Source organism: Globicephala melas, chromosome 2 (genome assembly GCF_963455315.2).
Source record: "Globicephala melas chromosome 2, mGloMel1.2, whole genome shotgun sequence".
In the NCBI taxonomy this organism is placed as follows: Eukaryota; Metazoa; Chordata; class Mammalia; order Artiodactyla; family Delphinidae; genus Globicephala; species Globicephala melas.
Genome location: NC_083315.2, coordinates 143,281,357 through 143,296,590, shown reverse-complemented (window position 1 = coordinate 143,296,590; position 15,234 = coordinate 143,281,357). Strand labels below are relative to the sequence as shown.

General features: G+C 47.1%; 1 protein-coding gene across 1 annotated transcript in view; it reads right to left on the bottom strand.

The window, feature by feature from the left end:
* PLEKHH1 (pleckstrin homology, MyTH4 and FERM domain containing H1) overlaps window positions 1-14,445 on the bottom strand; it is a 51,850-nt gene extending 37,405 nt beyond the window's left edge. Inside the window, exons 1-2 of the mRNA XM_030855303.3 lie at window positions 14,039-14,445; window positions 5,600-5,758 (exon numbers count right to left, since the gene is read on the bottom strand). Coding sequence (XP_030711163.2) covers window positions 5,600-5,725 — 126 coding nt within the window. The 5' untranslated portion in view covers window positions 5,726-5,758; window positions 14,039-14,445. The remainder of the gene's footprint in view (window positions 1-5,599; window positions 5,759-14,038) is intronic.
* Between the last annotated feature and the right edge of the window lie 789 nt (window positions 14,446-15,234).

Sequence of the window (15,234 nt, the reverse complement as noted above, 5' to 3'; positions counted from 1 at the left end):
TTTGGAAGCAGAGAGGGAGTAAATAAATCAAAAATTTTAAACTTGTTTTAGTCCTAATATTGATGCCATGTATTCATCATGATACAAAGCTCTTTTGAGTACAGACAGTATACTCCCACTTTTCTGATGAGAAAACTGAGGCACAAGTTTAGCAAGAATGAACAAAGTCCAAGGGACTTTTAATATCCAGCTCGTAGAAGAGCATCAGTTTTTAGATTGATCTGACTACCTCTGTGACTTCTTCAACCAAGAAGAGCGCTGGGGAAACGGTTCCCAAGAGCAGACAAGATGTGAGCTCTAAGACATGAGCCACTCCCTCAACTTCTGTGCTGGATGGAAAGTGACCCACAGCTCACCTGGCTTCGGAAAGGGTGGCCCGGGCAAGGGCACATCAGACGGTGACAGGTGTCCCAGCGGAAGCAAGGTCTAGGGCTGCCTCCTCTCCTCATCCTTCCTCACCCTTAGGTGAGGGATTATCCTGTCTCGAATGGCAATTCTGCAAGAGGGAGTCAGGTACGAGCAGACTGTGCGGTGGGGAAGGAGGAGGGCTTGCTTCCAAGCCGTAGTGGCCAGTGCGCAGTATCTGATCCCAGGCAGGGCCGGGCCCCTGGGAAACACACAGGCTTGGCCTGCCCTATATGACCGCCTGCAGCGAGTGAGTGGCCATCCGTCATCCAGGCAATGCAATCTCCACGGGCGGCCGGGCGGGCTGTGCGGAACGGCAGAGGTGGAGGGGACAGGCGAGGGCGGGGGCTGGTCAGAGGGACCCAGCTGACCTGGCTCACCTGGGTGCAGGTGGGTGCTGACGATGACTAACTAGTAAGTTCTGGGAGCAGCAACAGAGACGGGGACCAGGGCCCAGGCCCGGCAGGAGCTCTCCTGAGAAACCTGGGTCATCTCTTCCTCTGACCTGAAAGTTACCTTGACGTATTGGGGAAAACCTCTAATGAATTGTTGAACCCGGCCTACTGGTTTGGGGATGACAGCAGGTGATAGGCACAGCCCTCACATTGAGCAACATGGTGTTTACGGCCTTAAGGTTTCCTGCCAAGAGGTCCAGTGTCAGGCTAATGTTCCAGCCCTCTTCCCTACTTAAGTCTCCCAGCCCATGATTCCTAGTCAAGATTTCTTTCTCTCCCCTCCCACACCGCCAGGCTCTTCTGCCCTGTGTCTATACACTTCTCCTTTCTTTACCCAAGTCACGCTCTGAGCCCCCAACATTGTTATGGGAGGGCATTCTGGTTACTTTGCTGGTGAGCAAATACAGTCTGGAAGAGACGAAGGGGCCGATATTATAGAAGTTCAACCTACCTAGACCCAAGGGGCTGTGGAAGAAGAGGGTGTTTGTTTATAATGTGTTTGAGGCCCCTGGGGAATAGAGGAGGAAGGCATTTAAAAATATTTTTCTATCATGAAATATTTCAGGCCAACAGAAACATGCAGAGAATATTTTTTTAAAACATGTATCCACCATTCATCTTGGTCAAATCTTAATTTTTGTCATCTCTGCTTCTGCTGTTCCTAAGAAATGGACCACAACAGACATGTGAAGCCTCCAGTGTACCTCTCTCCAATGTTACCCCTCTCCTTCCAAGTGTACTTAGCCTATGCTTGGCTGTGTTTACATTTTTGCCTCATTTGTATACACCCCTAAACAACAGAGAGTACTGTTTTGTGCAGGTTTTAAAACTTTATATAAACTGTATTGTTCTCTATATATATCCTTCTGATCTCTTTTGTTCAATGTTGGTTTTTGAGATTTATTGACCTTATACATGTAGCTTTACTTGACTCATTTTTAACTGCAATGTACTATTCCATCGTACAAATACACTCAACATGGTTATCCATCCCCCGTTGATAGACATTTAGAGTATTTCCAATTTTTCATGCATCATTGCTGCAAAGGACATTCTTGGATAGGTCTATTTATGACCAATATATTTGGATTCTTGCTTTGTTTAAATTGCAGTATAGCTGGTTTAAAATGTTGTGTTTGGATTTATTGCTACCGTTGCATTTTGTGCTTTGTATTTCCTACTTTTTTCCTATACTCCTTTCTCTCTTCCTCACCTGGATTTAACAGACTTTATTCCATTTCCGGTAGCTGCTCTCCTGATTTGAAAGTTATATGCTCTATTTCTATTTGTTATCTCTATTATTCTAGACTTAAAATCTAGACTTAAAGACTGCTATTTGTTCCCCACGTTCTGTTCTCCACTGCTCTTTCATACGAACTCTGACTTTTAACAGAGCATATCGTTATCCAGAACAAAGACTACACTTTCCAATCTTTCCTGCAGCCTGGTATAACCACATGAATAAGTGGCCAATGGGATGTGAGTAGAAGGAATGAAGGCAACCTTTGGCCCGTGCTATCAAAGGGAAGGAGTTGGAATGTGGACATGAGGGTGAACCACCTTCAAACATGTCGCAGACCTCCCCCCAGAGCTAGATTGCTTATGTCTGGAATGTTACATGAAAAGGAATGGATTTTTTAAACATATATACTGCTTGGTCTTATCCTGCTTCCTAAGTCTGAGGCTTTAAGTCTTTCACCCAGTTTGGAAACTTTAAAGCCATTATCTCCTTGAATCATGCCTCTCTTTCACTTTCTTCTCCACTTCTGGAATCTCTATAAGGATCCTGTCATTCTGGCAACCACATCTCAGCCTGTGTCTTCATCCCTCTATGCTGTCCTCAGGTCTATCTTTCTGTTCGTGAAGTCTGTCTCACGTGGTGCCTAACCTGACATTAATCTATCCACTGAACACTAATTTATCCACTGAACATTAATTTCATTGCAAACGTTTTTCATTTCTGGCAGTTCTATTTGGTTCTTTTTCTCACCTTTTTGGATGGTGTCTTGTTCTTGTCTTATATTTTCAATTACTTTATTATGTCTTCAACAGTTTTTTTTTGGTGGGGTGGGGCATACCACGCAGCTTGCAGGATCTTAGTTCCCCGACAGGGATTGAACCCAGGCCTTCGGCAGTGAAAGCACAGAGTCCTAACCGCTGGATCGCCAGGGAATTCCTTTCAATAGTTCTGAACGCATTGATTTAGTGTGTTGCCAACGGTTCTATTATTAGAAATTCTTGTGGTGATCAAGTCCAGTTGTTTGTTGCATACGTGGACTCTCACTCACTGTGGGTTATTCTCCCAAGTATTTAGTCATCGTGGATCATATATTCATCTTCACTAAGGACGTTATTTTTCTCTGTGGGGATCCTGTGTAATCAGGGCTGAGGTCTTGTTCCTCCAGAAGAGGTTCTGTGTCTGCTTCTACAAGGTCTCTGGGGTTATCACTGGCCCAGAACTTCATGTTCCTAATCCACACAGATAGTATAAATTCTCATGTTAAACCACTAACGTCATCAGGCTCTCGGGGAACAATTTTCATTTTCTTTATTTTTCTTTTTTCTGCCCAGAGCCTTGGCTAAGTATGAGAAGCTGTTCTGTCGTCTCCCTGTGCTGGTGGGTGATTTTCTTCTCCTTGTGCACCTTTTTATTTCGTGTAAAATCTTTTGATAGTCCTGACTTTACCTGAGAAGTTTCAGTTTCAGCTCCAGCCTCCAACTGGCCAGACCTCATCTCTGTCTCCGCAGATGTTAAAACTCAACCTTGACAGTTGCGTTACTAAAGGGAGGTCACACTCACCCGTCCCAACTCAGCTGCCAGTGTTGAGTTCCACTCTGGTTTTTCCTCTTCATTTTGCCCCCTGAGGATTCCTCTCATTTTTTAGTACACAGCTCTGCACTTAGAAGGATATTTTAAATATTTAATCTAGTATGAGTAGGTGTCTCATGGTGGTCATTTTTAGGTTATTACTAGAAACAGAAGTCTCCTGGCTCTGAGATGTGCTTTAGACCAGCTGGCTGAATCAATCCCTTCTTATTGCCCTTCGCACACCTCCAATTCCATACACAAGACAAAGTTCTCAAATTTGATAGCGTACAAGACCAACTTCTGGGCGCTTCTGAAACATACAGATAATTAGCAGCACGAGACTTGCATCAGGAGGACTGGGGTGGGGCCCAGGAACATACATGGTTAACCAGCACTCTAGCTTTCTGGCATAGGGGGACCCAGGACCACACCAGTGTCTAAGGTTTATTTCCCTTTCCCCGAGGTGGCTGAATTCTACTAGCAGTACCTGAACCACACCCAAAGGAACCCTGCCAGTCTCCAGTCTGCAAAGCCTGAACTAGGAGACAGCAATGCCAGCACACCCAAGGTTCATGAATTCTAGTCCAAGCTAGTCTAGGGCCACTCCCCTCAGCAGTGGAAGGGCAGAGGTGATGTCAATGACTGGTCTTCTTGGACTCCAGGTTGTGGGGTTGTCAAGAAAACAGGTCATTTATGCAGGCTTTATTCATCAAGACTTTGGCATTACTTAGAGGTGGACTGAATTTTACTTTTGTACTAGGAAAGAAGGGTTTACTAGCAGATGGCTACTGTAAACAAAACTATAGACAGAATGGTTGATTCAATTAAGATATATATAATTTAGTGTAGGTTGCCACTTTCTAGATGGGTTATGCTCCAAAATGCCTCTGAAAACAGCCGTTTAGAATGTATCTTCCCATGGAAACATTATGAATAATGGTCAGTTTCCCAGCCCAGCCCACCCAAACCTGTAAAGATAATAACTGTTCCCATTTAAAACCGATTCTATGCCAGAACCTTTATATATGTCATCTGATACAATTCTCAAAATAATTCCGAAAGGCAGACATGTGTGTCCCTGCCTGAGAAGTGAAGGGACTTGCCCACGGTCACGTAGCTAGGAAGTGGCAGAGCCAGGCAGGTCTGGCTCCAAAGTCTGTATCATTGTCACCAGAAACCAGCCTGCCTTCCACAGCTCATAATCTTAATAGAGGGTGAGCAGCAGGGTGGGGATATCCATTCTTCTCTCCTAAAATATCGTCCTTCCCCACATTGAGGAAGAAATGTTAGGGGAATAATAGAACCTCCACTGTACATACACGTGACTCAAGAGATGATGCACGACCGTGAAGACCTGTATCGTTTCTTTGGTGTGTCACATGGAGAAGCAGAGCAGGAAAGGATGCAAGATGACAGATTAGTCAACTGCTTAGAATTTGGTCTTTGAAAAAACAAACTACCTTGGGTTTCATTTTACAAGAATGGAAAGCACCTTATTAAAAGTTCACCTTCCTGCAACAGAGAATAAATAAGCCCTGGAGATCTAATGCACAGTATAGTGAATACAGACAACAATATTGTACTATAGTCATCAAACTTGCTAAGAGACTGGAACTTAATTATTCCAACCACTAAAAAGAAATGATTATTATGGAATATGATAGACGTTCTAATTACTGCTACAATGGCAATCATATTAAAATATATAAATGGGTCAAATTAACATGTTCACCTTGAATTACACAATGTTATATGTCAAATATATTTCAATCTATCAACCAATCAAACACAATGTTATATGTCAAATATATTTCAATCTATCAACCAATCAGGAAAAAAAGGAAAAAAGAAAGTTGGCTTTCCCCAACTCTCCCTCTCTGACAGTGACCTCTGCAGAGACATTAGAGGCTGCCTGCTCTCCAGGACTCACCTTGTCGGCCAACAGCTCCCTTATCTTGCTGGCCTGCAGGCGGAACCGGAATAGCTGGCTTTCCAGGGCCAGGCAGCGCTTCTGCCAGTCCACACTGGTCCTGGTCTCCACCTTGAGTTCTGCCATGATGGAAGCAACTTCTGGAGATTCCAGGGAGCCCTGAGGGCCAGCACACAGAGAGGGGAAAAGATAAGTAAGTGTGTGAGGAAGAGTTCTCTGCGGAAAGGAGGAGGAGACCAAAGGAGGACATAGGAAACAGGGCGGGGGAAGGTAAGTGAGCCTGGCTCTCCCTCTGTCCCATGGCCAGCTCTCTGAGCTCAGCATGTCCCGTTCCATCAGAAGGTAGCTGCGCAACCTCAGGAAATCACAAAACCCAAGAAACCGCAAGGAGAACCTAGTCTCATTGTTACAGAAGTGAAAAGTAAGGCTCATTTGTTTTTCATTCAACTATCCATTTAACAAAAATTTATTCATTCAACAAACATCTATGTGCCAGACACTGTTCTAGGCACTGGAGATGCAAAGGGAAATGAGAGAGGTCCCCTTGTCTTTTTGAAGAACTCTTAGTAAAGTCTAATTGCAAAATTACAATGTAGTCGCAATTGCTAATCAATATGCAGATAAATGGAAGCAGAGATATGGAGTGGACTATGCTGGGGGGAGGGTGTTTAGGGAAGGCTTAAAGTGGGTAACAGATTCATCCATGATCACGTGGCTAACTGGAGGCGGAACCCTGGTTCCCAGGTGAGTACTGATTCTTTACAACTATACAGATTTTAGATGGGAAAAAATGGAACGAAAATGTAATGCTTCAAATTTCCTTGACAACTTTCTATTTAGTTGGGATTTCATATATTGTCATCAAATCATCCTGTTTTGGAACGGATTCTCACTCTTTCCTTTAAGTTATAAAATGCAAATCAGAAAATTGGTAGATATTTTGCTGTAGCCTCTGGAGAAAACCACAAGTCTTTAGAAAACACTTTAGACAAATTCAGAACAAGCCAAGGAGACACCTATAATATTTCCAGGCAGGGGAATTTACCCAGATGTCTCCTGAACATATTTCAGAGAAAAAAACCTGGGTCGGGGATGAGAAAATGAAGGATGTATGAGTGTGTATGAGAAGAGAGACAAAGGTGCAGAGGGGGCACAAAGCAGAGAAGGGCCGGAAGACACATCCACCACCAGGACTTTTTAAATCCCCCTGCCAGGGTGCTATTAATAATTATGTTTGGCAACAAGCATAAATTTGGTCTGTCCCAAACCATGACATATGGTCTCCCTACTATCAGGTGATTTTAAAGAATAATTGTTAATTTTCTAGATTGATAATATATTATTTATTTATTTATTTATAATTTATTAAAAATTTTTTTTTTGCCCACGCCATGGGGCATACAGAATCTTAATTCCCTGACCAGGGATCGAACCCATGCCCCCTGCATTGGGAGCATAGAGTCTTAACCACTGGACTGCCAGGGAAGTCCCTATTATTTATTTATGTATTTTAAAAAATTAATTTATGTATTTATTTTTGGCTGTGTTGGGTCTTCGTTTCTGTGCGAGGGCTTTCTCTAGTTGCGGTGAGCGGGGTCCACTCTTCATCGTGGTGCGCGGGCCTGCCTCACTGTCGCGGCCTCTCTTGTTGCGGAGCACAGGCTCCAGACACGCAGGCTCAGTAGTTGTGACACACGGGCCTAGTTGCTCCGCAGCATGTGGGATCTTCCCGGACCGGGGCTCGAACCCGTGTCCCCGGCATTGGCAGGCAGATTCTCAACCACTGCACCACCAGGGAAGCCCTATTATTTTTAATTTTTTTAGTTTTTATTTTTTTGGCTGCTCCGTGCAGCATGTGGGATCTTAGTTTCCCGACCAGGGATCAAACCCGTGCCCCCTGCAGTGGAAGCAGCGAGTCTTGATAGTATTTTTTAATGTCATCTGTTAGAGATACATATGGCTTACAGGTGAAATGATATAATGCCTCTGGTTTGCTTTAAAACACTTCACCGTAGGGGCGAGGAGCTGGAGTGGAGGGAGATACATGCAGTAAGATTTGTGAAAATGTTGATAATTTTTGAAGCTGAGTGATGTGTGTACTGGTCACTCTACTTGAGTATATGCCTAGAGTTTCCCATAATAAAAATTTGTCATTAGAGAACAGACTTGTGGTTGCCAGTGGGGAGGGAGGGAGGGAGGGATGGACTGGGAGTTTAGGGTTAGTAGAGGCAAACTATTACATTTACAATGGATAAACAACAAGGTCCTCCTGTATAGCACAGGGAACTATATCCAATATCCTGGGATAAACCATAATGGAAAAGAATGTAAAAAAAAAGAATGTATATGTATGTATAACTAAATCACTTTGCTGTACAGAAGAAATCAGCACAACACTGTAAATCAACTATACTTAAATAAAAAAAAAAAAAGGTTAAAAAAATTGTCATTTAAAAAAAATCTCCTTTCCCTTCTTCAGGAGCCACATGGCTTCAGAAAACCCAGCCACCTCCTGTATGTCACTGAAATTACCCTGGAGCATCAGTGAGCCTGTCCTTGATAGGTTAACCACCAATATTGCTTCTCACCCCACATCTGACTTTTACAATATCATTCTCCCATTATACGCAACAAACAGCTATTATTTATTGAGTCCTTACTATATGCCAGGCACGTGTGGCCTCTTTAATTTTCAAGAGAACCCACGAGACAAGGAGTGGGCACTAGTCCATACTCTCAGGTGAGGACACAGAGGGACAGAGAGTTCTGTAGCTGGTAAGTAGTAGGGCTGGGATTCTCATTCCAAAATGCCTGTTTTTAGCTACTGTGCTCCTTACCCATCCAGAAACTGCAAACAATGTTGATTTCACAATGAGTCGGGTAGACTGTTAAGAATGAAATATTTTATAGGGTCTCTCAGGATCCTTGGCACTAAGGCGAACCTACACCCCAGATTTCCCAGGGTACCCTGGTCTCAAATATTCTGACGCTTTAACCTCCATAAGCACAGACATTTATCATGTGTCCTGACTTTTTGTTTAGAAAACAGGGTCAGTAGACCCGTAGAGAAAGGCCCAACAATTAAACCACTGACGGGTCAGGTGATGGAGTCTTTCGGTTCTGGGCTGCTCAGAACACTGGACACATGACCTCAGTCAGCCCTGCTCTCCCGGAACTGTCATCCCAAACAATCCGACATTGTGACCTCCCAGCAATCCCCACCTCAAAAGACTGGGACCAACTGGAACGGGCAGGAAGACAAAAGATGAAAACAAAACATGACCTTCTCTGAGCTAAGATCACAGCTGAAAAGACACAACAGAACCTTGTGGGGCCTCCACAGAAGGCCTGGAGGCATGTTTGGTTTTCTTTGTCCTTTAAGGGGATTTTACTTTCCCTGCATAATTAAAAAAAAAAAAAAAAGGGGCAGATCCCAAGGTAGGACCTTGGAGTCTTGCAACCTAGCCCTGGGCTAAGAATTAGCAGAAAAAGCACCCAAGTAAAACCCGAAGGGCAGGGGAAACTCAATCCTTTTGTGTTGTTAAAAAAAAGTTTGGTGAATGTTAATTCCCTCTTATTGATTGTTAAAACTGCAGCTCAGATTCCACTGGGAGAGAGGTAACCCAAATTATCAAAATCTCCAGGGACTTTGGAAATAAGATATGTCATTGGTCTCTGCCTCGCTGTGACACCTGAGATTCTACCTAGTCTGTAGGGAGCACTTTCCCCAATCCAGCATCCTCATGACATCAAGGTTTTGAACCCATCAAGTGCTCTGCTTAATCCTCTCCCTGCCATGCGGATGCTGGCAAGCGAGACGGCACTCTTGTTAGGCTTGTCTCGGCATGTGAAGAGAGCTAAAAGGTTTCTAAATGGATCTGGAGCAAGGTGCCTGCTGCCAAGCCAAGGCCCAGAGGCTCTTCCGACAGAAGCAGGTGGCCAGAGCTGCGGCTATATAACACAGGATGTTAAGGGAAGGTACCAGTAAGATGAACCTCAACTGCTAAGTCACCTTGCACTTGTACCTCCCATAAAGATGCGCAAGGATAAGCAGAAAGAACTTGCAGAATGGTCCTTGACTCTTCAAAGCATTGCTTTATCAGGTGTTATTTCTCTCCTTACCCTCTGGATATCCCTGAGATGGAGGACAAGTGATATAATTCGCACTAAACAGATGAGAAAACTCATCACATCTGTGGCTTGCTTAGAGACACACAGCCAAGGAGTATCAGAGCTGGGCCAAGCATCCTGAACTCCCAACATCTAAAACTGTCCTCTTTCCATGAAGATGCTTCCGTAGTGGTGGTACAGTCTTATGCTACCAGGCTAGCCTAACGCACATATAGCATTAATGTGTTGTGTTAGATGAGGAAATGATATACGGGATGTGAACTGGGGACAAACCCCAGCTCAGTGGTTTGTTTCACGTTTTATTCTGGAAAACTTCAAACATACATACGTAGGGAGAACAGTACAATAAATGCCCCTGTGCCCTCCAGCCAGCTAATGATCACCAGCTCACAGCCACTCTCGTGAAAGCCAGTTCTCTTGATCCCCACTAGTGCCCAGCGTGCTAAACTGCTTGGCAGGCAAGAGTCAAACGGTTGCCATGGCCTTGGCACCTACTTCGGAACTCCCTAAGCCCTCCAGCACCCTGGACTGACACACCACAGAAGTCAGCAGAGATATGCCTCAAGACGCAGGGGCTGCATGTAGGACTGTGGTGAAGAGAGGGCGCAGGACGTTGTTAGGTAACTTCAGACTCTAGCCTGTCTCCGAGAAAACACAAACTCGAACTGGGATAGCTCTGGCAAGTTTAGGGATTTGACCAGAAATCCACAAAATGCTAAAATTTAATTTAATTTAACCGCCTTTTGTTAAGTGATTCCTGTGTGTGAGGTTGGGCACATAAAGATGAGCAAAGATCCTGTGGCTTGTGGGGCTCAGGTCTCCCGTCTGAATATCCTGGGACTTTCCTGCAAAGAGGGCCAATCAGCACAAGTGCCTAAAAGAAAGAGGTCAGAGGTCACTGCAGGAGGCATCAGAAGGTAACAGGGACTCTGTTCTGGGTGCAGTTTCCACTAGGCTCTCCTCTGTCACCTCACTGTGGCTCACTCTCTGAGCGCGAGCACCTTTTGTCATTCCCACTTGGAAAGGGCTCCGCAGATGAGGCTAACCACGTGCCCAACGGTGGGCAAGTAAGAGCCCTGCGCCCCCTTTCTGGGGTTGGAGCCGGGGGGGGGGAGGGTGAGTGCACACAGGGGCACAACTCCCTCCATCTCTCACTGTCAGGTGATCAAACCAACAACATGCATTTAACCTCTTTTGGGTACTAAGCATCGCATTTCACAATGTTGGGAGAGACAGGAAAAGGTGAGCATGTTCAAGCCTTCTGGGATCTGAATACGAAAAGGGGCTAAGAGAACCACGAAGACAAAACCAGTAAAGAGAAACGGCAGAGTGTAGTCCGTAAGATCCTGAGTTCTGGCAGCAAAAAGACCTGGGTTTGAATACTGACTCAAGCACGAATTAATCCTGTGACCTTCGACCATTTGCTTAACTTCTCTGAGCCTATTTGAAATTGAGGGCAATAATATTTGAAAAGGAGAGCCATAATATTAGGTGGAACCATATGAAACTGTCAACATTTAACCATTTTTTGACCTTCGAAAATGGCAATTTCATAGACCACACTGTGTCGGATTTTTCTGAGAATTAAAGGAGGTATTACAAAAGCCTGGCACGCAGGAAGCATTCAATAAATGACAGTTACTATCAACAAACAAAAGGCCAACCCACAGTGCCCTGGGCATAGTAGGAGATGCAGCCCACAGATGTGCTCACCACCAGATCAGAGGGGAGGTCAGGGGATTTTTAAAAATTATTTTATCTCTTTATTTTTGAATATTAGGCAAAAGAGTATATGGTGCAAAGTAAGCCTTCTTCCCACCCCTGTACTCCAGCCATAGTTCTCCCCAGAGGCAACTACTGTCATGGGGATTTGTGTCTTTCAGTGCAAATACAAGCTGTTTAGTGCATATACGAGTGTTCTTATATACGATGCACACACATATACACACACAAATGGTGGATATAACTCAGAGTTTCCTACATCTATCTATCTATCCCATTCTCCCTTCATGCTTTTTTTTAAAATTATTTATTTTATTTTTGGCTGCGTTGGGTCTTCATTGCTGTGCACAGACTTTCTCTAGTTGCAGCGAGCGGGGGCTACACTTTGTTGCGGTGCGTGGGCTTATTGCTGTGGCTTCTCTTGTTGCAGAGCACAGGCTCTAGGTGCGCGGGCTTCAGTAGTTGTGGCACGCGGGCTCAGCAGTTGTGGCTCACGGGCTCTGGAGCGCAGGCTCAGTAGTTGTGGCGCACAGGCTTAGGTGCTCTGCGGCATGTGGGATCTTCCCCGACCAGGGCTTGAACCCGTGTCCCCTGCACTGGCAGGCGAATTCTTAACCACTGCGCCACCAGGGAAGCCTCCCTTCATGCTTTTTAACGGCTTTATTGTATTCTACTGTATGGCTATTACATGATCTCATTTGAGTCCCTAATTGACAGGCATTTGGGTTGTTTTAAACCTTTTGCTAAAATAAACAATGCTGCAATGAATTTTCAATGAATAGACATCATTTCATACACATCAGAGTTTATCTGAAGGATAAAGTTCCAGAAATGGAATTGTAGGATGAAGTAATATACATTTTTAAATGGCCAAATAGTCCAAATTGCCCTCTCCTGAGGTTATTCTAATTCATACTCCAGCCAGCAACAAGGGCCAGTTTCCCCACAGAGCTGATCAGTTTTGAGTTCGTTTTTGACAGAAGGGAGAGACGGTTCAGGTGGGCTGGCCAGAGAATGCAGGATGGTGGCTCAGCGGCCAGCCTGCCATGAAGTCACTTGGACCGGGAGTGAGGGAATCCTGACACCTCAGCGTCAGCATGTAGAAAGCACTCTTCAACCCATAGGGAGCACAGAGAGCCACACAGTTACACAGCCTCCCAGAGAGAAGGAGGGAACAGTAAAGAGCACTCCCCCAGGAGCACAGTGGGAAGAACAACACCCCTTGCCTGTAACTGGTGAAGGGGAGTCACATTTTCTCAGCTTACTTGTTAGTTTCAGTGAGTTTGGGACCACCAGGTGTACCCCACCATAACCCAGCTCTGAGCAGACCCCCTCAGAGGCCTATGGGAGAGGGAGGGGGCTGGACAGTGAAGCAAACCCCACATTTGGACTTTAGGAGGCGTCCGTTTGAGTCTTGCCTCTTCCACTTTTCTGCTATATGACCTTGGGCAAACCATAATTTTTCTGAGTCCTAGCTTCCTCCTTTATCAAATGGGGATAACAAGCAGAAAGACTAGAAGTTATGTTCTATAAAGTGTTTTGTGTTTTTTGTTTTTTGTTTTTGCAGTACGCGGGCCTCTCACTGTTGCGGCCTCTCCCGTCGCGGAGCACAGGCTCCGGACGCGCAGGCTCAGCGGCCATGGCTCACGGGCCTAGCCGCTCCGCGGCATCTGGGATCTTCCCGGACTGGGGCACGAACCCGTGTCCCCTGCATTGGCAGGCGGACTCTCAACCACTGCGCCACCAGGGAAGCCCCATGTTCTATAAAGTGTTAAGTGATGTTACCATACACAGTGTCTGCGGCATAGAAGACAGCCCAAAAAGTTTAATGAAGGAACGAATGTCTTTTCCATTGAAATTGCTATTAAAATGATCTTTCAAGCAGAAGTTACAGCTGGAACTAAGGCTCTGTCCGGAAAAGTTTTATGAGGTGTACTCATAGTAAAAGCTTATGGAGAAGACGTCCCCTGGCAGGGCCAGATCCAACAGAGAGCGGATCTACTCCCAGATGAGGGTCTTCATGGCGTCTGCTACCTCGATTAAGGTCCCCCTGCGCCCCGGTAATCGATTCCTCTCTAAAGCTCCTAAGGACGCAGAGCTCCTGGTGTCATTCGGCACCCAACTGGTTTTCTTTTCTGTTTGGCTGACCTGCCTCTAGGAGTCTAGCCTAGGACCCCTAAGAGAACCACGCAGAAATCACAGAAGAGACAACCCGAGATGAGACTTCAAGGAAAGCGGGAGGAGTGAGAGCTAGCGAGAGCTCAGGCAACGCGGTGGAAAGCCTGCAAGTTCGCTCCGAGGGCCCTTCCCGGAGCAACTAGATCGAGCCGGTCCCAAATTCCGGATCCTCTCCAGGAAGGCTACTCCTCGCCTCTCAGTGCGGGCTCCCAGAGCCTAACCCGCCGCTCCCAGCGCTCCTGGCTGCTGGGAGCTCGTTTCCAGGTAGGGAGGCACCTGCTCCGGAATCGCCCTCCGGCCAGAGGGAGCCGATCCTCTCCGCCCAACCAAACACCCTCCCGGGCCCGCGAACCAACCCTCCACCCACCCCCCTGCACCAACCCCACCTCTGCCCGCGGGGCCGCTCACCTCCAGCCCGCTCGCTGGCGTCCCTGCCGCGCACCAGGCACCCGGTCCTCCCCCGCGCGCGTCCGCCGCTGACCTTGCGTCGATCTCGTCCGAGTCCGCAGCGGCCGCCGGGTCTCCGCTCCCCGGCAGCAGGGGTCGGGGTGGGCGGGGCGGGCCGGGCTGGCCCGGGAGGGGTGCCCGCCGGCTGGCCGCACAAAGCCGAGGCGACCTCGCAGCGCCCCATTCAACGCTCCGCCGCGCCCCCTCCTCGTCCGCTCCCCGCCCGCTCCTTAAAGGCAGAGCGCCGGACTCGGCTCCCGGGGCGGCTCGCGGAGAGGCACAGGAAATGACCTCAGCAGGCTCCAGCCTCCCACCTCTCCGCACCGCTGGGCTCGTCCCTGGAGCGGCGGGGACGGCGGCGGGGTCCCGTGGGCCGCGGGGAGGAGGGGCGTGTCTCCCGGACTGCGGCCCCGAGCTCTCTGTGGAGGTCGAATCGGCTGCCGCCCGGGGCGGCCGGGTAGCCCCGGCATCTGCTCAGCTCCCAACCAAACTGGGACCCTCGCGGGACGCGGCACAAGACCAGACCCTCCCCCCAAAAGGAGGTTCCAGCATTTGTCGGGCGACTTGCAGGAACCGTCACGCCCGGATATTTGGAGCAGAAGTCTGTCCCACTGGCAGACCAAATTTCTGATTTGTAATTTGAATCAAAACAAAACTCGCCACAGCCTAAAGGGTAATTTGCTTGCGTCTGTCCGACTGTATATATGCATGCACTCATTTATTTTAAAGGAGCCGGCCTTAGGAGCCAGAAAGGCCAACAGGCCACCGCCTGCGGGCAGCTCGCTGTGCACCCTTGCAGTCCCTCAGCTCACCGGTATAATCCTACACCCAAAGGAGAGTGGAACACTCAATTTTTGGTTAGGTGGATATGGGGTAAAGAAGATGAATATGGAGAATATTGCAGGGAAGAATCCGCATTTCAAAACAGAGCTTTCTTCCCCAATCCTGCGGGCTCTCATTATAAGCCTGAACAGGGGCGGACATCACCAGGGTCCGTTTCTCCAAAGGGGCGTTAGAAGTTTCACTCCTGGCAGTGGTACAGGCAGTCCCTGGCTGCACCCCAGGTTTGAATCTGAGTCTCTGGAGATGAGGCTGGGAATTTGCCCAGCTAATAAACTCTCCAGGTAATTCTCATGCACAATTTTGAGAGCCCAGAC